The 24,916-nt window shown below is 60.5% G+C and overlaps 1 protein-coding gene and 1 non-coding gene across 3 annotated transcripts in view; both read right to left on the bottom strand.

The window, feature by feature from the left end:
* Positions 1-24,916, bottom strand: part of MAP4 (microtubule associated protein 4) — an 87,691-nt gene that overhangs the window by 4,500 nt on the left and 58,275 nt on the right. For both annotated transcript variants that reach the window (XM_045578769.1, XM_045578770.1), the window contains 9 exons: positions 24,360-24,482; positions 21,466-22,569; positions 7,829-7,950; positions 6,645-6,860; positions 5,072-5,255; positions 4,564-4,623; positions 4,174-4,466; positions 3,037-3,150; positions 1,586-1,678 (listed from right to left, as the gene is read on the bottom strand). In XM_045578769.1, coding sequence (XP_045434725.1) covers positions 1,586-1,678; positions 3,037-3,150; positions 4,174-4,466; positions 4,564-4,623; positions 5,072-5,255; positions 6,645-6,860; positions 7,829-7,950; positions 21,466-22,569; positions 24,360-24,482 — 2,309 coding nt within the window. The remainder of the gene's footprint in view (positions 1-1,585; positions 1,679-3,036; positions 3,151-4,173; positions 4,467-4,563; positions 4,624-5,071; positions 5,256-6,644; positions 6,861-7,828; positions 7,951-21,465; positions 22,570-24,359; positions 24,483-24,916) is intronic.
* LOC118714814 lies at positions 9,043-9,147 on the bottom strand. Its single transcript, XR_004986697.1, has one exon. It is a non-coding gene; the product is annotated as a U6 spliceosomal RNA (small nuclear RNA).

Here is a 24,916-nt window from a genome sequence, read left to right as displayed (position 1 = left end):
TGCCCCGGGGGTGACTGTGGGGGTGGGGGTCTGTAGGGGGGGGGGGTGTCTGTGGGAGGTGTCTGGGGGTAGTGGAGTGTAACCCTGCTCCCAGCCTGCCCCCAGTGGGCACTGGGGCACCTCTCCGGGGAGGGGCTGTGGCGGAGCTGCATGCCCATCTGCGGGCTTCACCGAGGGGCTGGCGGAGGGGAGAGCACGGCACCCGCGCTCAGGGCCCTGCAGACGGCTCTCGGCAGGACCCCAATGCCCTGCTGTTCACGAGTCGCCCAGGCGGAGGCGCTTTACACAGGACGTCCCCCAGGAAGGCCTGCTGCTGCCGTGTTGGAGCGTGGAGACCACAGCAGGGGAAGAGGACGACGATGTTCAGACCGCACACACAGTGTGTGTGTCACACATACACCCAGTTCCCCCTGACCGTGCTCGCCGTTCCCATCAGGCCCGAGGCTGAGAGGAAAAGTGAGATCCAGGCCTTTGAGTGTCGCCCACAGCCCTGGCTGGTGTGCTCAGTGGATAGCGTCATCCTGCGGACTGAAGGGACGCAGGTTCGATTCCAGTCAAGTGCACGTGCCCGGATTACAGGCTCAATCCCCAGTAGAGGGCGTGCAGGAAGCAGCTGATCAATGATTCTCTCTCATCATTCATGTTTCTACCTTTCCCTTCCTCTCTGAAATCAGTAAAATATGCTAGTATTTAAAAAGGAAAAAAATAAAAGCAAGTGTCGCCCACTTCAGCCGACCCCACACCACACTGGGGCAGAGCCACGGCTGCCGCCCACAGGGAGGAACGCGGGGAGGCGGTGTGGGAGGGTGAACAGGGGCTGTGGGGCGGGAGGGGGCGCAGTCCGGCTGCATTCCTCCGCCAGACCCGCCCCGAGGGCGCAGGATGGCAGCACCGGGGGAGCAGGCAGGACTCTCTCCAGGCGGACGGAGCCAGCACCGGGGGAGCAGGCAGGACTCTCTCTCCAGGCGGACGGAGCCAGCACCGGGGGAGCAGGCAGGACTCCCTCTCCGGGCGGACGGAGCCAGCACCGGGGGAGCAGGCAGGACTCCCTCTCCGGGCGGACGGAGCCGGTGGAGGAGCAGGAAGGGCGTGAGGCCTCCAGCCCCGCCCGGCCCGCCCCGCTCAGTCCCACCCCGGCGCTGTCTCAGGGACACATGGCAAACGCACAGGGTGCTCTTCCACACGGACGGACCGACAGTGTCCCCGTCCCCCAGCACAGGGCTGGGCGGGCACGCAGGAGCAGTGCGACAGGCTGTCTGGACGGGGCAGGAAGAGGAGGAAAGAACCCGGGAAGGAATAAACGGGGACGGAGCAGGGAGGCGGCGGTGCGGAGACGAGGAGAGCAGGCGGCCGAGGGGCTGTGTGCGGACTCCCTGCCCTACTAGGACGAGGAGGCCAGGAGGACCTGCACCGCCCAGGCTCCCGGAGGGCAGGCCCCCGGGAGCGGCCCCTCCTGGCCAGGCCCCGACGCAGCCGGGAGCAGCCAGGCGCCCACGGGGCTGACATGCTGAGGCAGTGGCGCCCGTGGCACAGGGTGTGGCTCCTCCGCGCCCGGCAGCGAGGCCCAGGGCCGGCCGGTACTTACGTTGCCGCCTCCAGGGACATGCTTAATATTGTCCTTGGAGCCGCACTTGGACTGAACATGGCTGTAGCTCAGTTTTTTGGAGACTATCTGGACCTGGAGCGTCAGAACAGAGAAAACAACACAGAGGGGAGGGCTGGTTACTGACAGGCGGCAGGGCGGCCACCCGGGACCACGGGACCAGAGAGGGGTTAGACTCCGCTCCCGCCTCCAGCAGAACCGCGTGGGAAGCAGAGGAAGGAGCCTGAGGAGGAAACGTGAGGACAGTCCGAGAGGACAGAGCAGATGTTTACAAAGTGCCACCTGGCGCTGCCGCTGCTCGGCCGCTGCCTGCTCCCCGAGATCTCGGCGCAGCATCCTGGGGCTCATCCGGCCCGCCCCGCCCCGCCCCAGGGAGGTGCTTCCTTCAGCCCGGGTGGAGTGAGAAGCCTGCCGCTGGGAGCAGCAGGGGCAGTGGGCTCACTGGCACAGGCCTGGACACAAGGGGCGTGGCCACAGCCCAGCAGCTTCCTCGGACGCCCGGGACGTGGAGGGTTCGGTGGGGACGGGGGAGGCCTCCAGGCGCCCAGCCCTGCACCGAGAGCGAGCGGCTCCGCGGCCTTCCCAAGGAGCAGCGGCCAGCTTCCTTCCTCCCTCCCTCTCTTCCTAGCTTCCTTCCTTCTCCCTTCCTTCCTCCCTCCTTCCTTTCCCTTCTGAGCCCTTTGCAAATGACACAGCTCCCTAGAGTAGAGAAATCCATGCTGACAAACTCCACCCCAAACGCCTCGGCATTGCTGGCTTCTTTGCAAACACTTCCCAGTAAAAACCCTGCCTGCCCCGGGCCCCGGGGTCACCCAGGAGCCGCGGTGCACCTCCCTCTCCGCCTGACGGACAGTCCTCGGGCGGAGACCATCCTGGCTCTCAGAGGCTAAGCCTTTGGCCAGAGGCCGCCCAGCTGCGCAGCTAGAGGCTCCCACAGCAGGCAGCAGGGCCTGGTGCCGGCGGGCGAGGGACAGAACCTGCAGGGCCGGCTGGCCTCTGCCCTCCAGCTGGTGGGTGCCGTGCTGGGTGGGCTTCCACTCTCAGGGGCACCCTTTCTGCTGAGACGTGATGTGGGGGGTCAGGACAAACCAAGCCCTGCCATTCCCAGCAGCGTTGTGAGAGGGGCCTTCCAGTTCAGCTAAAGCACAGGGTCCCTGGGACTCCGGTGCCAGAAGATGGCAGTGCCCTGCCCTCCTGAGTGTGAGTGTGAGTGTGAGTGTGCGCGGTAACAGCGGGATGTCAGGTCAAGGTCAGAGTGAAGGAAGTGGTTGAAAGCTGCAGACCCAGCTGAACATTTAGGCCCCAAAGCACTAGAGTCCCGTTACTCTCCGGGTTGGTGAGAAACAGGGAGCGGCACCGTGAAAGCGGAGCTGAAGGACAGGAGCAGGAGGCGTGCTGTGCGTCGGCCTGCAAGAGGCAGGCCGGTCACTCACTTTGCCCGCAGGTGCCCTCTGTGCACTCACGCCGGGGCCAGCAGGCTTAGTGGCCGCCTGAGGGCCAGGCTTTCGAGCTGCAGCTGCCGCCTCTGCTCTCTCCTCCACTCTGGCCTGGACGGGGAGAAAGGAGGGCACATTTCAAACAAGGACAGCAGCCCAGGTACCAGAATGAAAGGAATCCAGGCCAGCAGCGCAGGTCGCCCTTGCTCCTGGGAAAAACTCCCGTTTCCCAGGGGAGACCGGCCAGAGGGAGGAGCTGCAGACAAAGCGGCCCCAGGAGAGCAGCATCAGAGACCCGGCAGGGGGCCCCCGCCAGCCGCTCTGCGCTGAGCGTGGCCTCGGCTACCCTTCCAACCGCGAAGTCCGCCCACTCCAACGTTCATCTGCCCCAAGCCCGTGGTCACTGCGAGCCACTCCTGTGAGTGTCACGCCCCTCGGGCGTGTGGGACAGAAAGCAGAACCGCCGGAGCGAGCCCTCGGCTGCCCCCACGGCTGCATGGGAGAGCCTAAGGGGCATGCGGGGGCAGGAGCGGGCAGAGCCGGGCCCTCGGCCCTCACCCCAGGCCAGTCCTCTTGGAGGGCCTCCCACCCCAGCAGGACCCTGCCTCGTTGGGCCTCTTCCCTTCCCAGCTGCGGTCCTGCCCGGGCGGCGGAGGGCTGGGGCATGAGGACGACAAGGCTGCGCCAGGGACCGGGCAGTGGACTCCTGCCTCCGCCGCCTCCGCTGCTAACAGTTAACAAGTGACTCCAGGACGGACGCAAACAGAAAGGCCCACGGGCGGCCACGGCCACCAGGTCACCCTCCTCGTCCATAGCCGCTCCCACTGCCCCCTGTGCAGGGGGGACCCAGGACCAGCCAGCGGTGCCCCCGCCCCCCGCGCCCGCAGTCCGGCGTCTCCTCTGGTCACGTCGTAGAGAACCTCTGTCGCCACGTGAACTGAGAGCCTAACCCACCCCCCGAGCAGAGCCCGAGGCCAATGGGGAGCGAAGGCGCCGCGCTCAGCCCACCGCCCAGCCCCACGCCGCCGCCCCCCCGCCCCGCCCCGGTGTCCGGGCGCGGTGAGGACATGCGGGGACAGCGTGACGCGGCGGGAAAGAAGCCAGTCCTGCACCAGGACCCGGCCCCGGACCCACCCGGCCGCCTCCGGGCTGATGCTTGATGTTCTCCGTGGAGCCGACCTTGGCGCGGACGTTCTTCAGATCAGGGATGGACGCGCTGGCCGCCGGGCGGCTCAGCCTGGGGGCCGAGGAGCTGGGCCTGGCTGACGCGGGCTTCTTGTCGGCGGCAAGAGCCCCAGAGGGCCGGGGAGACACGGGCGTGGGCCTGGCGCGACCGGGAGCCGAGCCTGCCGGGGAGGCCGCCCCGGGGCCAGTGGCGACCTTCCTCGAGGCGCTGCTGGAGCTGCTCTTGGCGCGACTCAGGTCAGCTGGAAGGCGGGAGAGAGGGGCTCAGGGAGAGCCTGCGGAGCCGGGAGCCACAGGCGTGGGGCTGAAGTTCGGGCCCCACCACGTGGGGGGCGTTACCTGGCACAGACTTTGTCACCATCTTCTTGACGTCTGCAGACTTGCCCTCAGTCTTGGTGCCTGCACAAACATGCCTGCTCAGTACGCCTTAGCAAACGGACCTGCTGAATGGCACGTCCAGCACTGGGACTCACTCACTCACTCACTCACTCATTCACTCCCTCAGCAGTGCCTGGGTGTCCGCCGAGCCAGAGGCTCAGGTGGCCTCGGGGACAGCCATGCATTAGACCACGTGAAGCCACGCCCGCTGCAGGGCACAAGGGTGCATCCTGTCTCCTCTTTCCTGGGCTTGCCACCGCCTTCCACATGCCTCAGGAAGAGGCGGCCAGCATGCGCCTAAGGAGTCAGGCGGTGTGCTGGTGCCACGGAGACACTGGGAAAGGTCAGGACAGTCCTCTTCACTCACGGTTGCCTGAAGACACGGGCCTGCCCCCTCCCCGGGGACCACGGCTGCCACAGACCCCGCTCTCCTCCCCACCGTCCCCTGGGAAGGGGTGGCCATACTCACCGGCGGGCCTCCTGGGCAGGGCCACCGGGGCGCTCCTGCTGCTCGGCCCAGTTGAGGCCACAGAGGCGGCTGCGGGGGCCTTTGGAGAGGCCTGGGTGCTCCTGGAGCCGGGCCTGGAGGCCGAGGCCGAGGTGGGCTTGGACGGCGTGGCCTTCTTCTCGGGAGCCTTTGCTTCTGCAACAGGCTGACAGCAGGAAAGGGGGAGTGAGAGCCGCGCGTCGGCGCAGCCCAGGGAGTGCTGGCGAAGGGCGCTCCCAGACGCACAGCCCGAGCGCAGGGCCCGGGCTCCAGGGAGCAGGGACACAGCCAGAAGGTGCGGTGGGACATCAGGAACAGTGAGCCGACCTCCAGCCAACCGCCTGCTGAGAATGAATGGCCCTCCCCAATGGGTGCCTCGGGCCCGACTGCGTGAAGCACTGATGTGCTCAGTGGACTAAATACTCGGCCAACAGTGAGCAGATCATAAACAACCAAAACTTTACACGCATCTAGTCAAAAAGGAGGACCATGTGACACTTCCAACAGGGAAGGCAGAAAGAAAGACGTCCAGTCACCCCCCCTTCTTCTGGCTTAGCTGCTCCTGTGGGAGCTGAGCGGGCCAGACTGCAGCGGGAGGACCCAGGCCCAGGCTGCCCCCAGCTCAGTGCTCCTGGGGGGTCGCCGAGCCCCTCTGGGCCCAGTCCTGTCTGCACACAGGGCAGCTCAGAGAACAGGTGACGGCGGGACAGAGGGTGGGGCCGGAGCCCGAGGTGACCCCGTTCCGGAAGCCCAGCCACAGACCCAGTGGCCTGGGCACTGAGCTCCAGAGAGCTCCCTCTTCCCTCCTGTTCTTGGACAGCTCCCCACAAAGCCAGAACCGCAGCCAGCTGGGTGAGTGAGGACCACACAGCGTCCCGCGGACGCTTGATCCTCCGGTTTCCTGGCCAGGATCTAACCTGGGTTACACTTCCCGGCTCCACCAGTTTTCCTCACAAGGTCAGGGTCAGACACTCGACACTGACCAGAGCCTGTTTCCCAGGGTGACCTTAAAGACGGCAAGCTGATGTCCAGCCTTTCCCCACAAACTGAGCTGTGGAACTCTGTGAGGCCAATGCTTTCTGGGCAATAATGTGAGGGTGGCCTGGCGCAGCCCAGGGCGAGGTGGCCTGGAGCCAGAGCACAGGAAGCTGCCGTGCTGCGGCCCGCGGGCCCAGGGGAGAACTGAGCACGGGAGGGCCAAGTCCCTCCGCAGAGTGAGGGACGGGAGGACAGAGGGAACCGCCGGGGATAAGCTGCGGGAATCACAGCAAACATGGAACCTGGCAGCTCGAGGAGGAGGGGGACCTGGTGACAGCGGGGAGCAGGGGGAGGAAGGGGAGCCGGGCGCAGGAGGATCCCAGCACAGGCAGAGCTGCCTCAGCCAGGGCAGGGAAGTACGAAGCACGGAGGCCTGCCTCAGGGCCCCCAGCAGACTGTCCAGCCCCTTCCCCTGGCCCCCCAGCCCCACTGGCTGACTGCACGCGGGCAGCAGCGGGGCCGCCTCCAGCCGGGCCCGCCGGGGTAGCGCCCTGCGCAGAGCTCAGGCGCCACTTACCTTGGGCCTGGCGTCCTTGGCAGGCGAGGCGGACAGCCTGGCGGTGGCGGCTGCAGGGCGTTTGGGTGGGGCGGCGGGCCCCGGGCCTGAGGCGGGGCTCATGGGCTTTTTGGCCGGCCCGCCCACGGCGGCGGGCACTGGTTGCTTAGGGAGAGAAGTGGGCTGAGTTTTGGCTTTCGGTGTCGAAGTCTTTGCAGGATGAGTTGTGGCCGAAGGCTTTAAGTTGATTTGTTGGTGTGATTTTTTTGTTTGTTTGTTTTTTTAATAGGCCAACATCAAACACACAGACAAGAACAAAAACAAAATGTAAAAAAAAAGTATAAATGGCACAATTCAAAGCAAAATGATAAGCAAGGAGGAGAGATGCAACTGAAAATGAGCATTCCTTTTTTCTGAGTTCAGTCAATAGCAGAGAGGCACCAGGACGGAGAGGAACGGGGACTTTCTCAGTGAGGTGCCACCAACTCCAGCAGCTTGCCACCTAAGCTTTAAGTTCCGTGCAGCCCTAACACCAACTAACTTCCGGGGGCTGTGACAATTCTATGGAAAATGGCCAGCAGGAGACGGGTTACCACTCCCTGCACCCCAGGGCAATCTGCTTCCTGTCAAACACCACATGGATGGACGGACGTGTGATTTTGAACTTTGCGATTAGTACCAATTCATTTCTGAAGCCATGCCTCACCTTAAAAATTTGTGTTCCCTTTCATGAATGCAGATTTAGAATCTATTTCTTTTCTTTTTTTGGTTAAGACTCACCCAAGGATATTTTTCCATTGATTTTTAGAGAGAGTGAAAGGGAGGTGAGAGACACAGAGAGAAATATCGATGTGAAAGAGACACATTGACTGGCTGCCTCCTGCATGCACCCTGACCAGGGCTGGGGTCAAGCCTGCAACCAAGGTACGTGCCTTTGACCGGAATCAAACCCGTGGGCTGACTCTGTCCACTGAGGCAGACCGGCTGGGGCGAGACCACTGAAAAGCGTTCTGTAATTCCTTTTGCTGCTGTTGAGAAGCAGAAACCACCTCTGCAGATAACAGGGTCAAAGGCAGCGATGTGAAGGTAAAATGGGGATATTACCATAATATGAAGTACATCCAAATTTGAGAAAAGACTAGTAACAACTCAGAAAAAAGAAACTTCACTCACGACCAGAGCGACAGCGGTAAGAGGTGACCCACCGTTCCGGCCACTACCTTGGCTTTCTTCTCGGGGCTGGGCGGGAGCTCCTTGTCTGGAGGGGCCGTGATGTCATTTCCGGTCACGCTCGCTGCGGCTGGTCCTTCTTCTGGCCGGGGTACTCCTAGGGGAGGAAGCTACGATGAGCAAATGGCTTTCACACCCATTTCAACAAGGCGCGTCTCAGCAGACACAGCTAACGAGCGCTTCGCTCTCAGCGCCCGCAGGCTGTGGCTGAAATGGGGACCAGGCTCCCACGCTCCCTCACGGCGCCGGGGGCTCAGATTCCAGAGATCCGGCCGGCCTGTCCCCGGGGAGGCAACCCAAGTGGGGTTTGCACAGGTGATCAAGGGAGGAAACAGCCTTCAAATCTGGCTTCCCTCCCCGGAGACAGACAGGCAAAGGGTTCTGTCGCCCAACCACCAATCCCAGCGTGCACAGGGAGCCTCCCCTAGCGGGGTATCTGCGGATAAAGGGCACAGATGGGCTGCCTGCCAGGAGGTCACGCATGGCTCCTCTTCCTTCCTCTCCCTGTGAGGCACACTGTGCAGGACGTGAGCTCGGCGCGATCTCATTCCGGCCGTGACCCCGATTCCCAGCACCGCAGGGACCCAGGAAACCGGACCCGCGAAGCCAAGCCTCCGGCCGGGCTCTGCCAGCGCCCCGCTGCGCCGCTCCAGACTCCACCCCCCAGCACTGAACGCCACCGCACTCGGCCTGGCCTAGGGGCACCTTTCTGACTCACAGCGTTCAGAAGCCACGAAAGTAACTTAGACCACAGAAAAATAAAAACCCTGAGGCCAAAGTAACAAAAAGCAAAAAGCAGTGATAAGCAGGGAAAAACACGCCAAGTGAGCTTCACATCAAAGACAAAGGAATTATTATGTAAATTACTCCTATAAATCTGCAACTCCTATAAAGACCAACAACCAGTAGAAAAATGGCCAAAGAGTATGAACAGTTTATATAGATACAAATCACGTTTTAAAGAAATTATGTCCAGTCTTTAAGAAAAATGAAAATCAAAACTATCCAGATATGCTACTTTTAACCTAACATATTGTCAAAAGTCCTGAGATTTGAAAGTAGCTGTGGGGACAACATGAGGACATACACGCTGGCACATGTACGAAATGGAACCGCCCATCCGCAGGGCGTTCTCGCAGTCTCTCTGAAATGACAAGTCAGGTCAATTTTTTTTTTTCTTTTTCTTTTTTTTTATATGGAACACTTCATGAATTTGCGTGTCATCCTTGCGCAGGGGCCATGCTAATCTTCTCTCTATCGTTCCAATTTTAGTACATGTGCTGCCGAAGCGAGCTAGTCAGGTCAATTCTAATCCAGAAACCCAACTTCCAAAAGCCGTACACTTCAGAGACGCAGCCATACACCTGCACAACAGCCAGCATCACGGTCTTCTGCTTGTCCATCCTCACCCAAGGACATTTCCCACTGATTGGAGAGAGAGGTAGGGCAGAGAGACAGAGGGAGAGAGACACATCGATTGGTTACCTCTGACCAGGGCCAGGGGCTGAGCCGGTGACCAAGGTACATGCCCTAGATTGGAACTGAACCTGGGACCTTTCAGACCACAGGCCAACGCCCTCTCCATTGAGCCACACCAGCCAGGGCCAAGATCGTGGTTTTTTATCAGAGCACTGTTATTAAAAGCAAAGACCTGAAATAATCCAGACATATATGAATAAGAAACTGTTTATATCAATGTAAACTCAGAACCATCTCTAAGCGAAAAAAGGAAGGAAGAAAAAGGCCAGACACCGAACAGTATGTGTAACATGAACCATTTGTCTAGAGAAGAACGGGAAAAATACATTCCTATTACACCTCTAAGTGATTTTTAAATCTTTGGGTGGGCCCAGCCAATGTGGCTTAGTGTCAGCCTAGAAACCAGGAGGTCACAGTTCGATTCCCAGTCAGGGCTCAGGCCTGGGTTGTGGGCTTGATTCCCAGTGTAGGGCCCGCTGGGAAGAGCCGATCAGTGATGTTTCTCTCCCTCTTCCGTCCTCTCTGAAGTCAACAGATACATCGAAGGAAGAAAACAGCAGTGCCATGCCAGGCGGGCAGCACTGCCTTTGCGCAGCAGAGCTGGTGCCTGCCCAGTGCGCCTCTGCCCGCAGCCCTGACCTCTGGGCGCCCCCAGGGGCCGGGATCTTCAGGGACAACACGACCTCCTGCAGGCCTCGCTGCTGGGACACGACCGTGCAGCCCCTCCACCTGCACGGCGAACGCCCCAGCCAAGAGCACGTGAGCAACCCTCAGACGGCGCTTCTGCCACGCCCCGCATCCTCTGCCAACTGTTAGCAACCACCACCTCTACCCACCCCCCCCAGCTAAAAAGTGTGAAACACAACTCGTTAACTGCTCCACAAACCTGCTCTCCTGTTGGACCTTCTCATTACTACCTGCGGGGAAACCCAGGGTTCAAAACACCCCCCTACACACACACACACACACACACACACACACACAGACCTCTCTCTCTCTCTCACACACTCACACACACACTCACACACACACACACACACAGACCTCTCTCTCTCTCTCACACACTCACACACACACACACACACACAGACCTCTCTCTCTCTCTCTCACACACTCACACACACACACACACAGACCTCTCTCTCTCTCTCACACTCACACACACACACACACAGACCTCTCTCTCTCTCACACACTCACACACAGACCTCTCTCTCTCTCTCTCACACTCACACACACACACACACACAGACCTCTCTCTCTCTCTCTCTCACACACACACACACACAGACCTCTCTCTCTCTCTCACACACACACACACACACAGACCTCTCTCTCTCTCTCTCTCTCTCTCTCTCTCACACACTCACACACACAGACCTCTCTCTCTCTCTCTCTCTCTCTCTCTCTCTCTCTCTCACACACTCACACACACACAGACCTCTCTCTCCCTCTCTTCCCCCCCCCACAGACCTCTCTCTCTCTCTCCCTCTCTCTCTCCCTCTCTTTCTCTCTCTCTCTCACACCAGCACGTGCCTTACACAGCACCCAGGGTTCCAGTCCAGCTGGCCCCACCTCTGCTGCATTTCCTGTTGTGACGCCGGGACTGATCTAATGACCGTAACAGGATCTAATGACCAATCCATCGCCTCTCCTCCAGCACTGTCTACCGATCACAGGTGAGTGTTTCTGTCCCAGGCAATCCCGAGTTCTGAACACCAGGGGACCCTGAAGCGCTGTGAGGGCATCATGACACCTGGGCTCCAAACCACTTCCCAGACTTCCTCCCTCCCCCCAACTCCCCGTCCAACTGGGGGAGGAAGTGAGGGGGCTCTGGCCGCGCTCATCGCACCTCCCCAGGGCCTCCGGGGCAGGGCCGGGTCTGGCCAGGAAGCTGCTATCAGCCGGCAGCGTATCGGCCTGTGGCGGCTGGCAAACAGCTACGGCCAAGCTGCGCCAGGAGGATTCATTTACCGCTCGCTCTAACAGCTCAGTAACTCGGGTCCCTGAGATTTAAGGTAATGCAGAGTGGGACACAGAGCCCCAACTGGGTCAGCCGATGTCCCGTGCAGACCAGAGCCACAAAGACAGCAACAGTGAGGGCGGCGGCAAACACGGCTTCTGGAAGGGAAGAGTGGGCCCGAGAGAGACGCCGTGGCTCCAGTCGGACTCGACAGCCTGTCACGTCGCTCCATGACGGAGCTTCTCTGAATGGAGCCTGCTCTGCGGCCGGCGGTGGCTCCGGGAGACTGCCCTCAGAGTGGCCTGGCTCTCAGGGGCCGCCCGGGCTGCGCCTGTGTCAGGCCCTCTGCCCGGAGGCTTTCCTCGGCGCCTTGGCCACCTTCTCCAGAAAGTGCCCACGATGTACAGCCCTCTCCCCAGCGCTCCCATCCAACGGGGTCGTGACCAGACTGGCGTGTGGCAGGCGTGCTGCCCGCATTCGTCCGCACACAGCACCAGGCAGAACCAGCAAACAGTCACCAGTGAGGGATCAGCGCTGGGGTTTGCCAGTCGTTAAAATTTCCATCAGTATGGACTGCAGTTAGCCTGAACCCGGATGAGCTTGTTCTGAAGAAACAAAATCTTCACGCATCACACCGCGAAGGCCTCGGCGCGAACTGGGCGGTGGGGACGGCACAGACAGGCCCGGGCCGCGAGCAGAGCCAGCGCGGGCAGGCCCCTGCGCTCTCCGCGCGGAACCTCGGGGGACCCAGGCCGCTCCCTGGTCCACCTCCATCAACGAGAAAGCACCTGCCAGTCTTAAAGGTCCCCTCCAGTACCACTTCCCTAAAATAACACGTAAAATCTTTCATTAAAAATGTCCTGAGATAAATATTAGAGGAAACAGTTCCCAGGAAAAGAGGCAATTTTTACAAACAAGACCCATTAAGTCCCTGTCAGCCAACTCGCTGATGAAGGATGCACTCAGCACTGATTAAGTGAAGCCTCCTCTCTCCTGTCCTCCTCTCCCCACCAGTCCTCCCAGCCCACACCCAAAGAGAAAACCAGAAGCAAGGCGGGCGCCGTGAGCAGCGGAGACACAGGGACCAGCCAGCGAAGGGCTCCTCGGCTGGCAGCACAGTAAGATGGCAGCGGCTCAGGCAGCCCCGCTCCTGAGGGGGAGCCGGCGCTGACAGCCAGCGAGCCTCCGGCACGGCAGTCTCAGCGAGGACGACAGGCCAGCGGTGGCTGCCGGCCTGGACAGGGGCTGGGGAGAGGGGACGAGGCGACAGGAGGTCCAGGAAGGCTCATTTCTGATGCCCACCACCTCTGACCCCACCCACCCTCCACCCGCGCCCTCCTGGGACTTTCCCACGGAGGGATTCGCTCCCGGGCCTCAGATAGGCCGCCCGGCTGCTGTCTGCTGCCTGCTTGTTCCCGTGGAGGCGAGATCAGGAACGTACCATCCCGCGGGGTCTCAGGATCGGTGCTGGCTCCGGGAGCATCCTCCCGCCCCTGGTCCCGGCTGCTCGCTGCAGGAATCCACTCCAGCGCCCCCCGGAGCCCCAGCCCTGCAGCGCCCGGCTCCCTCCTCCCCGCACTGCCTCCGCCGCCACTGCAGCTGCTGCTCAGGGGGGTGGACGCTTCCCTCTTCTCGGCCTCGGCTTCCTCGCAGGTGGAAGGAGGGGGCTCTTTGGCGGACGGGATGGGCAGCTGCTCCTCGGCCACGGTCATGGAGCGCCTGGCGGCAGGAGCCCCCCGGGGCCCGGGAGTGGGAATGGGCTCTGGGCTGTGCTCTTCTGGGGCGGGGGGCTCGGGGTGCGTGTCTGCCAGGCTGGCAGCGGGGGGCACTGCGCGGTGGGCGCACGCAGACAGGGCCCGGCGCACGGCCTCCCGCTGGGCGCGGGCGAACACAGCCCCCTCCGGCTCCGTGTCCCGCTCTCGGGCCTGAGCGCTGGCGCTTTCCTGGGGGGCCGCTGCCAGGGGGGCGGGCTGGGCCCCGGCCACAGGCAAGGCGGACCCGCGTTCCCGCTGCCCCGCGGCCTCACTGCCCCCCTCACCCTCCCGGCGGCCAGGAGAGGGGCCGTGCTCCGGCCCCGGGGCTGCTGCCCTGGAGCCGGGCCAGCCTGCAGCCGCCGGGTGAGCGCGGGGCTTCCAAACGCCGGTTTCCGGCTCCCTCCCGAGGTCAGCAGCCCCGGGGAGACCCAGGTCCGGCTGGCGCTTGGTCCCCAGCCCGTCCTTCCCTGCCACCAGCTCCTGCTCTGAGGCGGCTTTGTTCCTGTCCGGCCCCTCCCTGGGCTGCAGCTGGATGCGGGCTGCCTCCTGCTGACCCGAGCCCCCCTCCGCGGCAGGGCAGGAGCCGGACACCGCAGACCTGCGGCCACAGAGGCCCGCGCTGGCTGGATGCTCCCTGCTCTGCGCGCCGGTGCCCAGCTCTTTGTCCCGCTTCCCCTCAAAGAAGCAGAGCTGCGTCGGCTCCAGGAAGCTGGCGTTTTTCACAAGCCCGTCTCGCAGCCGCCCATCCATGCTGACATTGAGCCCGATTTCATTCAGCTTGCCCTCCGTCCTCTGCCACTCAAACCCAGCGCGGCTGATGCCTTTGGGGGCGTCCATCGGCCCCTGCAGGCTTGCCCCAGCAGGCTGCTGTCCAGGCCCGTGCAGCGGTCTCTCCCGCAGCCTCCCGCCTGGAGCTCTGATGCGCCTGCGAGCAGGAGCGCACGGAGCTGGCAGTGACATCACAGCCAGTCCCAGCGTCAGGACAACACCGCCTCCCCCACCCCCGCCAGCGCACGCGGTGGGCGCTGAGCCATTACGAGCTGCACAGAGAGGAGGAAGGAGGGCATGGAGGGGAAGAAGAAGGGACGAACTGTGCCACTTCTGCACGTTCACACGCCCGGGGAAACGAACAGGTGATTTCTGCAGACGGCACCCGGCCAGCCCTGCCCTAATGCGCGCACGAGCGACGGGTGCCCAGGGCAGGTCCCCGCTCTCACTGCTGTGGGTCCGTGTGCACGCCCTCCCTTCGCTGACACGGCTCCCCTCAGCAAACTTTTAAAAACAAACAGATTCAGCTGCTAATCCCCAGCCATAACCCTTAAACAATGATTCCACAAAATCGCTCAAAATTTCACTTCATCCCCTGAATGTCATATGGAAATTGGAGGCATTCATTTCTCAGAGGAAGCGTGGGTTTGCTGTCATAGCAACCTACCGACTCACTTGAGAACAGATCGGAACGGAGCCCCCTCGGAGCTCTGCGCGAGGCTGACGTCCCTGACGTCCCTGACGTCCCAGCCTTCAGCAGACCCTGTGCTGACAGACCCTCCCCTTTCACCGGCCCCTGCTCCCCGGGTTCCTCAGACAGCTGGTCTCCACCCTCAGCACCACCTGCTCCTTCCAGCCTCCGAGCGTGCTGTTGCCATGGGAACCAGTGGGCCGTTCAGCCTCCTCTGACCCCGAAAGGCAGGAGGCCTGGCAGTCGGTGGCGGGGCTTGCCCGCCCCGCGGAGCCCGGAGCCCGCGTTAATGCAGTGTGGCCCTTTGCCGCCCCGGCCTGTGAGTGCATGAAGCGTCCCTCAGGACGGCGGGACCCACAGACATCCTCAGTGGCAGGGTTCCTAACTGACGGAGCACCATCCACCTTGAACACAGTGGTCTTGCTCAGAGTCACCGTCTTGTACTGAGCAGGAGCTGCGAAAGGCTCAGCAAGAATAGAAAAGGAGAAGGTGGCCGGTTTTTAAGAGCCGTTTGCAATCAGTGCGATGGTCTCACTGAGTCTAGTAGCGCGTTCAGAGAACACGGCGAGTAAAGGACGCCTGGTCTTCAGAGAGCACCTCGGCCGCTCGGAGCCTGTCCCTCCGGGGACCCCTGTTCCGGGCACCCCCCTCGTGTCCCCGCAGCACAGGCCCTCAGTCAGCACCGCGCAGGGGCGGCCCGCGGCAGTGCTGGGCGAGGAGAACAGGAGGCTCCAGGACCCTGAGCTCCTCCACGCTGCTCCTGCCTCCACCTGAGCCGTTAGCAGCGAGAGGTCGGAGAACGCGGGCCAGTCCCTCCTCCAGGCCCCTGCTCCGGCCCAGGAGGCGCGGATCACCGCAGGCGAAGGGGCCACAGCTCGGACGCTCATCGGTGATGGAGTGAGCAGAGCCGGGGCACAGACAGCACCCGGGATGGGGCCTCTCCTCTTTGTAACACCTACTGGTAGCGGATGCAGGGTCTGTACAAGGGACAGTCTGCTGAGGAGGTGTTGCAGTGCAGTCCAGACATGCCAGAGGCAAAGGAAAATCCCTTAGAGAAATCAGGTGTGTGTCCACAAACTCACCCATCCCGCGGGTCCCTCCCCCAACGCACACACACACGCACACACTCACTCAACTGACTGACACTTTCTCTCTGGTTTGTGGGGGAAATAATTGGCTTGGAGTCAGAAGACCACGTTAAGATCTCTGTGCTCTGAGCAGGCCCTACAAGGGCACCCAGCCTGTCTCTTCATCGGGAAGTGAGGCCCTTTAAGGTGCCTCCTGATCTCACATCCCTCACTGCCCCTCTCCGCCACGTTCCCAGAACCACAGTGTGCCCACCACAACCTGCAGCCAGTCAGAGCCAGTGCACGCCGTTCCCGTGAGAGCGCGCTCGCCAAGCACTCCGCCCGCTCCGCCTCTGCCACCCTCCTCCATGGGCGCGCGCGCGCACACACACACACACACACACACCACCCGCAACAATGTACGAAGTGCCTGTCAACCCCAGGACCGCAGCACGCTGCCCGCCCCGCCCTGCTCCACCTTCCGGCTGCTGCAGCTTAGGCTCCCGCCCAGGGCCAGCCTTTCTGGCGAGCTTTTGGCTCAATAAGTCCTTTCTTTCCGAAGAGCTTTCCGCCCTGGAGTTCTGTTCCTTTAACAACCCCACTCCCAAAACTTCCCTCCAGCGTAACCGTGTGTCTATGCGCCTTTCCTGGGAGCGCTAGGGCGGGGGCCACTGGGGCCACCCTGTCCATGCTGTCTTCGGGCCCAGCCCAGCGCTTGGCTCCACTGCGCAGGCTCCGGGGCCGAGGGGCAAGTCCTCCTGCACGCTGCTGAGCCCTCATCGCCCAGCACTCCGCTGGCCTACCAGGTGGCCATCTCAACTGTCCCCGGGCGAACGATGAGGAAAGGGCATGACTTCCCTCCCAGGCGGTGGTCAGGTGGTCTGAAGGCTTTTATCAGCCCCCAGAGGACAGACGCCGAGCCTCCTGGGCGCCGAGCCTCCTGGGCGCCGGCTCCCGCAGCGCAGGGCCTAGCTCGCCAGGGCACTGGCAGATGGGTGCAGGCTTTGGGTTTGATGTGCTCCACCACGGGCTGCCCTGCATCCCCTCTCCGTTACCTAGGCAACAAAGCTACTTTCCAGATGGACCCGCTGTTCCCTGTCACTGTCTCAGGAGACAATTTCTGTAAATCATCATGACAACACACGTCAGTAATTCTACTGGTCACAATGACTGGGACACTCATAAAAGCTGAATGCTGTAAAACTGCTCGCTCTCTACTTACCCGCAAAAACACTTTAAATCCACATTCAACTACATCTTAGAAACATTCTTAGTACATGGGAATCATGATTCTCCCTGGTTAACTTCTCAGAGTTGGAATGCCAACAGACAAATGAAAACACTGGAGCTAGCGATCTGATTTATGTGATCCTTGACCAAGGTAATCCACATGGGGACACAGAAATGGAGGCCACAGCAGTGCCAGCCCACATCACCGATCAAAAGTAAGTGACTATGGAAACACCTGTCACCCACCACTATCCTGCGCCGGCGTCAGCTCGGCTCACGGGGCCCAGAAGCAGGACCTCGGCCGCCTGAGGAGGGCGGTATCTTAGCAACAGCCCAGACCAGAGGTCAGGGGGTCACTGGTTTTCTGCCTCCTCCAAGGCTACTTGTCAGCCAGAGGACGAAAGGGTAAAAGTGAGGGGGGAGGGGGAACACGGGAAGAACCTCTTAAAGTGGAACAGCTGACATGTGCCGCACTCCTGTCAGAGATTAGATGCTCCCATTGAAATAAGGTGGAGAGAAGTGTCAAAATGAAAACAATATGAGACAGTGCTGAGCACACGGTAACTTCTCTTTAGTTGTGCATATACAGAATTCTCAGTAAATCTCACTACTCTTCAGCGGGAAGATGAGGAAGGCCACAGAGCGGGAGAGTAAGTGGGAAGGCAGCAGAAGGCAGGGCACTCCCCCAGCTGCAGTACAGCGCGTCCTAAAGCTCCCCTCGCTCCCATGGCCGCGCACCGTGCTTATGGACGAGGCCCCGGAAACTGTCCGGATTTGGGATTATGTTTCCCCTGCGAGGGCAGCCGGCTGGGGGCTCCAGCGAAGGGCAGGAGCAGGAAGGAAGGAGACGTGCTGCCTCGGAGAAGGGCTGTGCGCTGGTGTCCACAGCGGCCCGCTCGGAGCCACGTGCCACGGCCCGCACTAGCTCTCCGGGCTCCGGGCGTCCGTCAGGGTCACCCTCGGCTCCCCCTTTGTGTCACTGACTGTACTCCTGTTCAAACGAGTGCAAAGAGCGCCTCACTAGTAAAGTGCATAACGACGTTCACGTTCGGGAAAAGGTCCTAGAGTTCAGAGAAGAAACAACACGTCTTGTCCAGAAGCCACACCCTCGGCAGCCCCTCGCCGGGCCACTCCTCACAGTCCCGGAGCCTGGCCTGGCCGAGCAGGCCCACACTCCACCGCATCTGCTCCTTCCCAACCAGACAAACCCTCTCTCTACACTTCTTGGAAGATACTGAACAAGAGATGGCCAGGCTTCAGAACATTTCCGTGCCCTCTGCATCCCTGCCGAACGAGCTGCAATCTAGAAACTAATGGAAGCCCTGGACAGAGCCTGGCACCTTAAACAACGCTGGAGAGCTCCCTGCATTGGCCACGAGAGCGAACAGGATAAGCACGGAAGATGAGAAGAGCTTATGAAAGAACCACCTCCAGCATCCTGCACTGGCACAGCAGCGCCCCCCACTGGGAACAAATGCACGCACGCACACGCTTCCCCCAACAAGCCCACAGCATGCCCACATGGTCCACGGCGAAGCCCCCAGCGCTGAGCTGGCTGCGAAGGCCAATGCGCCCTCTCCATCTCTGGAGTCAGCAGCCGCATCCTGCACGCTGGGAGACGGCGGCTGAGAAACCGCCAAGGCCCGGAACCAGTTTTTGGAGGTGAGGCTCGGGGACCTCAGGGTTAGATAAATCTCCCCACTTTTCTAGGGTGTGTGTTGGGGACTGGGGGGTAGGAGTGGGGGAGGGGGCGGGTGGCGGCGAACTGTGAGTGAGGGGCTGCGTCCTGCTGGCCTCTCCCCATCTCTCCGGAGCACAGGGACGGCTGCGCCTCCGAAGCTGGCAGCCGTTCTGCTCCAGCCGACAGCAGCCTGGACAGTCCATCTACCAGCGCGAGGGACAGCCCAGGGTGGGCACCAGTAGGCAGACTTAATACCATGCAATAATCATGCAGTAGCAATAAGCAATAAGTACTATTATAAGAATAAACTGTTTTACATTCAACGGCAAATCTACTTTTGCACACGCCTGCACATACTAACAGCTAAAGCCCCATGCAGCAGCAGATGTAAATGCTGCCTCCTCCTCACACCCAACGATGACGACCGTGGCTGGAGCCCTTGCACACACAGCACACTTCAAACGGAACACCAAGGACAGTGGGCGGTGACAGCCTCCTGTCTGCTAACAGTTCAGTTTGAAATCCAGCTCCACCTGAACCTCCGGCTCCTCACCGGGTAAAAGGCATGCAACGACGTCAGCCTCGTAAGCTGGACACGGGCATGTGAGCTGCGGGAGACACGCGGTTAGAAGTTACGGTCTTTCATGCCAACAAGTCACTGGTGACGAGGAGATTAAAGTCTGATGGGACCAAAGCCACAGCACACACAGCGGCAGCTCCTACCGCGGGCCGCGGCGGGCCGGGGTCTCTCCGGCTCCTTCGGCGAAGGCGGAGCAAGTCCTCGGGCCTTGGTGGGTCTCATGTAGCCTCTCAGCGGCTCCGCCACTCTCCTTCCTCCCGTCTTCCCGGCCCCCGGAGCCGCGGGCTCAGCCGGTGCTGCCACGCTCCCGGGGGCCTCCGGGGCCTCCTCTTGGGGTTGTGGGAGCTGGAGGCCCCGGTAAGCAGTCACTTCGGCCTCCGCCCCTGCCTGGCCGGCTGAGCAGCCTGACTGGGGTGCTGGTGCTGGTGCTGGCACTGGCGCGGCCGCATCTGCTAATGCCGCCATTTCCGAAGCCAGGCCAATTCCTTCCAACGCATCCTTTTCACTGTTTGGAGTCAAAAAAGTCATATCCATCTTCTTATTCAAACTGCCTTCGGCATTCTGGTCCTCACAGAAAAGGGCCTTTTGTGCTTTGTCTCCCGGGAAGGGGGGAGTGTGACGGGAAGCAGAGCCCTCCGCAGCCCCTCTCTCTGTGTCCACTGCAGACGCTGGAACGTGACTCCCTCCGGCATGCACCCCGAGGCCTCCGAGCGTGCGGGCCGGGCGCTGGTCTTCCGTGGGCACCGCAGGCCGGTGGCCCATGGCTGGTTCTGTGGTTCCCTCTCCTGGATGCTTAGCTGCCCCCCTGGGCACTGACTCCGACTCACCCCGCACATGGCCTCCGTCTCCCCCCGCTTCGCCTTCCCAGGGACCAGCGAGCTCCCCTCTCTTCTCAGGACAGCCGTCCCCAGGGCGCGGCCCTGCTGCTACGGCTGCCGGGGGCAGGGCTGCGGACGCAGCCTTGGCCCTTGCCTGCTCTGGGACCCCATCTTTGCAGCAATGACCCCCCACTAATTCGGAGGCCGGGGCCAGAGCTGTCTCTTGCCTACTTCCTGCCAAGGGGCTGGTAAAGGACTCACCTCCCTTTTCTAACGGAGGGCCAGGGGCTGCGGGGTCCAGAGCCTGGGGAGGGGCTGGCCTGCTCCCGCCCTCTGAGGGCGCTCGGGGGCCCGTACAGGTAATGTTCCTGTCCTCACCGGAGTGGCCCCTTCCCTCCACCCTGTGGTCCCCTGCGGCTCCGCTGGGGACGTGTCTTTTTGCTGCATCAGCGCGCCCCTCAGAAGAGCGGCTTTTCCCATCGCCACTCCTTTCCCCGGGGCTGTCCCTCCCTGCAGGGCGCCCCTGGGCGGCCTCTGAGGGAACCAGCCCTGCCCCCTGGCTTTGGCCGTGGCCGCTCACGGCTGTTACCTCGGTAGCTGCTTCGGTGACAGCAGAATCCTTGACTGTGTTTGTTCTGTTCCCCCCAAGCGCCCTGAGCTCAAAAGAATGAACCTTAGTATGTCTGCCCTGTGGGCCACCTCCCTCCACTGTGGGTGCCTCCGCGGTCTGCGAGCTCAGAGGCCCGGGACTCGCGGAGGCAGCACTGCCAGCACCTCCCTCCCTCCCTGGGAGAGGTGGGCTGAGGGCTTCCTCCTTGCTCTCCCCACTCGCGAGCTGTGCAGAATAATTACTTTTAAACTTCTTGTTTTTGCCTTCACTGCTTCTTTTTTTAGGCTTTTCAGAAACCCTGGAAGCTGCCTCGCTATCCATCCACGGACACTTTCCTTCTTTGCTCTGGTTACCGACATCCAGACTGATGGCCACAGCTCCCCCGTCTGCCGCAGCGCCGGAAGGCGGAGGCATGCCTGACCTAGTTACCAAAGGAATCAGCATCTGCAAAGCGCTTGCTGCACTAGGGTCCGTCTCCTTAGGGGTCCCCTTGACCACTGCCTCAGGGTCTGTCTCCTTAGGGGTCCCCTTGACCACTGCCTCAGGGTCTGTCTCCTTAGGGGTCCCCTTGACCACTGCCTCAGGGTCTGTCTCCTTAGGGGCCCCCTTGGCCACTGCCTCAGGGTCCGTCTCCTTAGGGGTCCCCTTGACCACTGCCTCAGGGTCCATCTCCTTAGGGGTCTCCTTGGCCACTGCCTCAGGGTCCGTCTCCTCAGGGGCCCCCTTGGCCACTGCCTCAGCGAGAGCAGCCGTGGTCCGAGGCTGCTTGGAAGAATGCAGCCTCAGCTCCCCCCTCGCAGCCCCAGCAACCGTTCTGCCTGTCCCGGGGGCTGGCTCGCCTGGCCCGGGGGCAGCTCTGCCGTCCTCCTGGCTGTCTGGAAGGGCCGGCAGCTCAGCCCTTGCTTTTGCCTTCCCAGAACTCGCCCTCACTTTCCCAGTACTCCCCCTTCCCTTCCTGCTTTTGCCATCACCTGCTGTTCTCTTAAGTGGCTCGCTCCCGGGCCCAGGAGCCTGACTCTTGCCCTGGGGCAGCTGCTCCGAAGCTAAGATGCTCATCTCCTTGTTAAGTTCTTTCACACCCTCAGCTGCTTCAGAGAACTCTTTCTGAGTGTCCTTCTGCAGCGTGGCCATTGCCCTTGCATCATTCCCTTCTTTCAGGCTGCTTTCCAGTGGGTTATTGGCTGTCAAAGTGCGTGTCGGATTAGGCAATTCTTTGGCTGCTGTGGGTTTTAAAACTCGGCCCATAGCCTCTTGGTCCTCCTGGGCGCTGACCTCCAAAGGAACTTCGGTTTTGCGGACAGAAACCTCTGTCAGGGGCCCTTGTAGTCCGAGAGGGCCTGCGGCCTGGCCTTCACCCCCAGGGCTCGCCAGGCGGGGAGCAGTCTGAGGCCTGCACTCACCTTGCTGCACAGAGTCCCTGCCTTGGCTCTGTGGTTCTGACTTGTGACCTTTGACCTCTGCCTCTGTGCTCAGCTCGAACTGAGCATTCCCTGGGGCTGCAGGGGGCGCTTCCGAAGGACGCGAAGGAACACTGGGGCTTCCCCAGACAAAGCTCTCCGCTGCCAGGGAGGCTGTTCTGGAGTCGATCCCAGGGTCCTTTCTCGGGCTTTCTCCGGAGGCCAGTCCGCACTTCACGCCCACAGTGGCAGGCTGGCTGGGGAGAACACCCGGTTTCTGGGCGTCAGCTGCGGAGGGGTGACCGTCAGCCTCTTTTGTGCTGTCTTCATCCCAAGGCCCCCCAGCCCGGGGCTGAGAATCTCTCTTTTGCTTTGGTTTCTTCTTTTTCTTCTTCGCCATCATTGCTGCGCTGTCTCCATCCCAGGCCTCCCTGCCAGCATCCCTCTGTGTTTCAAGGAGGTCCCCGGGAGGGGCTTTCCTTTGGCTCCCAGGCTCCGCGCAGGAGACCGAGCCAGAGCCCCCGCCGGCCTCGGGCACAGAGCAGGGGCCCAGCTCGGGATCCAGAGTCTTCCGTGAAGAGCCCCCCAGCAGCTCGGGAGGAGCCCGGGCAGGCCGGGGCCGGGCGGCCCTGCGGACCCTGGGTCTGCACGCTTGCTTGGCTCCGGTGGGAAGGGCACCTGCAATACACGGAGATGGCCAAGATTCCAAACAGAAAACTCCTTGTTATCGTTCCTTCAAGAAGTCCACTTATTGGCTCATTTTAGTAGTCTATTTATACCAATCCACATAATAATTCATTTAGGAAAAGTTGGGTTTTCTTTTCTGAAACATTTCTCACTTTTAACGGGGATTAGCAAATATTTAACAAAGATCATCATGTTAAATATTTTTTCAAACACATTTAACAAAGTATTTAAAACTGGAGAAAAGACATTCAGAGATATCCTAACCCCTAGAATAAGCATTTACTGCCTATGACTCTCAGCTGATACTTGTTTATATTTGTCATTTTTATTAGACCCATAATTCCCAATTCTGCAATAAAGTGGTAAGCTCCTGTTTCTTTTTGGTGACATTTATTAATTGAATAAATACATATGATCTTGGACAGAATTTGTAATTCTAAGAATCTGTCACCAATATTATACTAAACAGTTATCAAGCTAACCAGGTAAATTCTGGGAAACAGACCAGGCTTATACTACTAAAGGAGAAAAAGAGGAAGAAAAGGAAAAGAAAAAGATACTGAATTCGTATTTGGATCAGAGAAATAATCTCATCGTTCCAGAACCAGAACCTCCTACTTCAAAAGACTAATGTGTTAGGTTTCAATTTCGGTTCCCAAATGTACTTCCTCCAAAGTCAGAGAACTACACCTACTGCCGGCAGCACAGGAAGGAGCACCACTGGGAGTGTTTCAGGAAGTCACTGCTGCGGCCGCCTGCCTCCATGACAGGCTGCCAGGACCCGAGTCCTGGAAAGGCCCGTTAGAGCAGGTCTAGGACCGCTCTGGTCAGGTCTGAGCCAGGAAGTGACCAGAGCAGAGCAAACACTCACAGCATCCACCCAGTCCCTCCAAATCTCACCCTTCGTTTAATGCCTCAGATCAATAATTGCTTCTCAGAAAAACTGCCAGGCTTGTTTACCCTAAGCGTTTATAACATTTAACTTGGCAGTTAACCAGTTCTGCTAGCATTTGGTGCCATCTCTTAAACCAATTCAATTACGTAAATCTTTGGTCTGTGTTCATGTCTGGGGATTCTCTCCATCCAGACTGATATAACAGCAGGAGGGCAGGGCCAGACCTTGCTGTCTCTGCGTGGGCATGCTGTGCTTTGTACACATCAAGAACTTGATAAATCTTGATTGATATGCTGAGTCACTAAAACGACATTTTAAAAAAAAAAACCCAAACTTAATTTTGCTCCTTGTCGGTGCAAAGCTCTGGGACTGTGAGTGAGTGAGTCACGGTCCCGGCCCTCCACCGCATCCGTCATGGATGTTTCTGGCTCACAATGAAGAACATGTGCCGTGAAGTTCTCTAAGTGATCGGACTTGAAAGGAGGACGCCTCCCCGGGGAAGACATGAGAATTGTCTGGAAAACTTGGAGGCTGAGCTGGAGCCCGAGAACATGCATTTCTGATGTGCTCCCAGGCGACGCCGATGCGCCGGGCGGTGACACGGTAATTGGGGTGCTTACGGGACATGGACCAACGTACCCCTCCCAGTGGGCAAACTAGGGCCGTTCAGAAGGGGTCAGCTGATCTGCACTGGGTGTCCTGGGTTGGCGTGGTGACCACTGAAAAGTAGGCAACGAGCTGACTTTCTGCCCAAACAAGACAAAATCTAGGAGAACTGACCTCATCAACGGTGCCGCTGACCACCGCCTGTGCCGGGGACAGCTGCCCCAGCTCCCACCACGCCCAGGGGCAGTGGTTCCAGCGCCCACTGCACTCCCTGACCTACCTGTGGGCTCTGCGGAAGGCTCCGGAGGCTGTCCGCTGAAAGGCTTCCTTTGCGCGGGGTCCTCTGGCACAGGTGCCTCGTCTGCTGGCACGGCGAACGTCTGGCTGCCGGCTGTGCCCGGTTCTGAAGGTAACAGAGACCACAGGTTTCAGAGACGCCAGCTGGTTCTCCACCTTCCAGAATGGGAGCAGAAAGGCTGGAGGAGGAGGGAGCTGCAGCGAGGGCAGCAGGCAGGGGCGGTGTGGAAGGTGGGATGGAGGGCTTGTGTGTTGGTTTTTAAAACGAGGGAAGCAGCCCATGTCTGCATGCCGGCGGGAAGGGGCCGCGGCCGGGAAAGCACTGCTGAGAGCAGGACGGAGAGGCCTGGCTGAGCGCTGTTTGGCCGGGGCCTTGTCCTGCGCCATCAGCTGTGGCTGACCTCTGGCTGCAGTTCAGTCCCCAGTCAGGGAACATGGGGGAGGCAACCAACCAACTGATGTTTCTTTCACATCAGTGTTTCTCTTCTCTCTCTCCCCGCTCCTTCCTCTCTCACTAAAAACATCAACAGAAGCATATCC

Source organism: Pipistrellus kuhlii, unplaced genomic scaffold (assembly GCF_014108245.1).
Source record: "Pipistrellus kuhlii isolate mPipKuh1 unplaced genomic scaffold, mPipKuh1.p scaffold_m20_p_103, whole genome shotgun sequence".
Taxonomy (NCBI): Eukaryota; Metazoa; Chordata; class Mammalia; order Chiroptera; family Vespertilionidae; genus Pipistrellus; species Pipistrellus kuhlii.
This window is presented reverse-complemented; position numbering and strand designations above follow the sequence as displayed.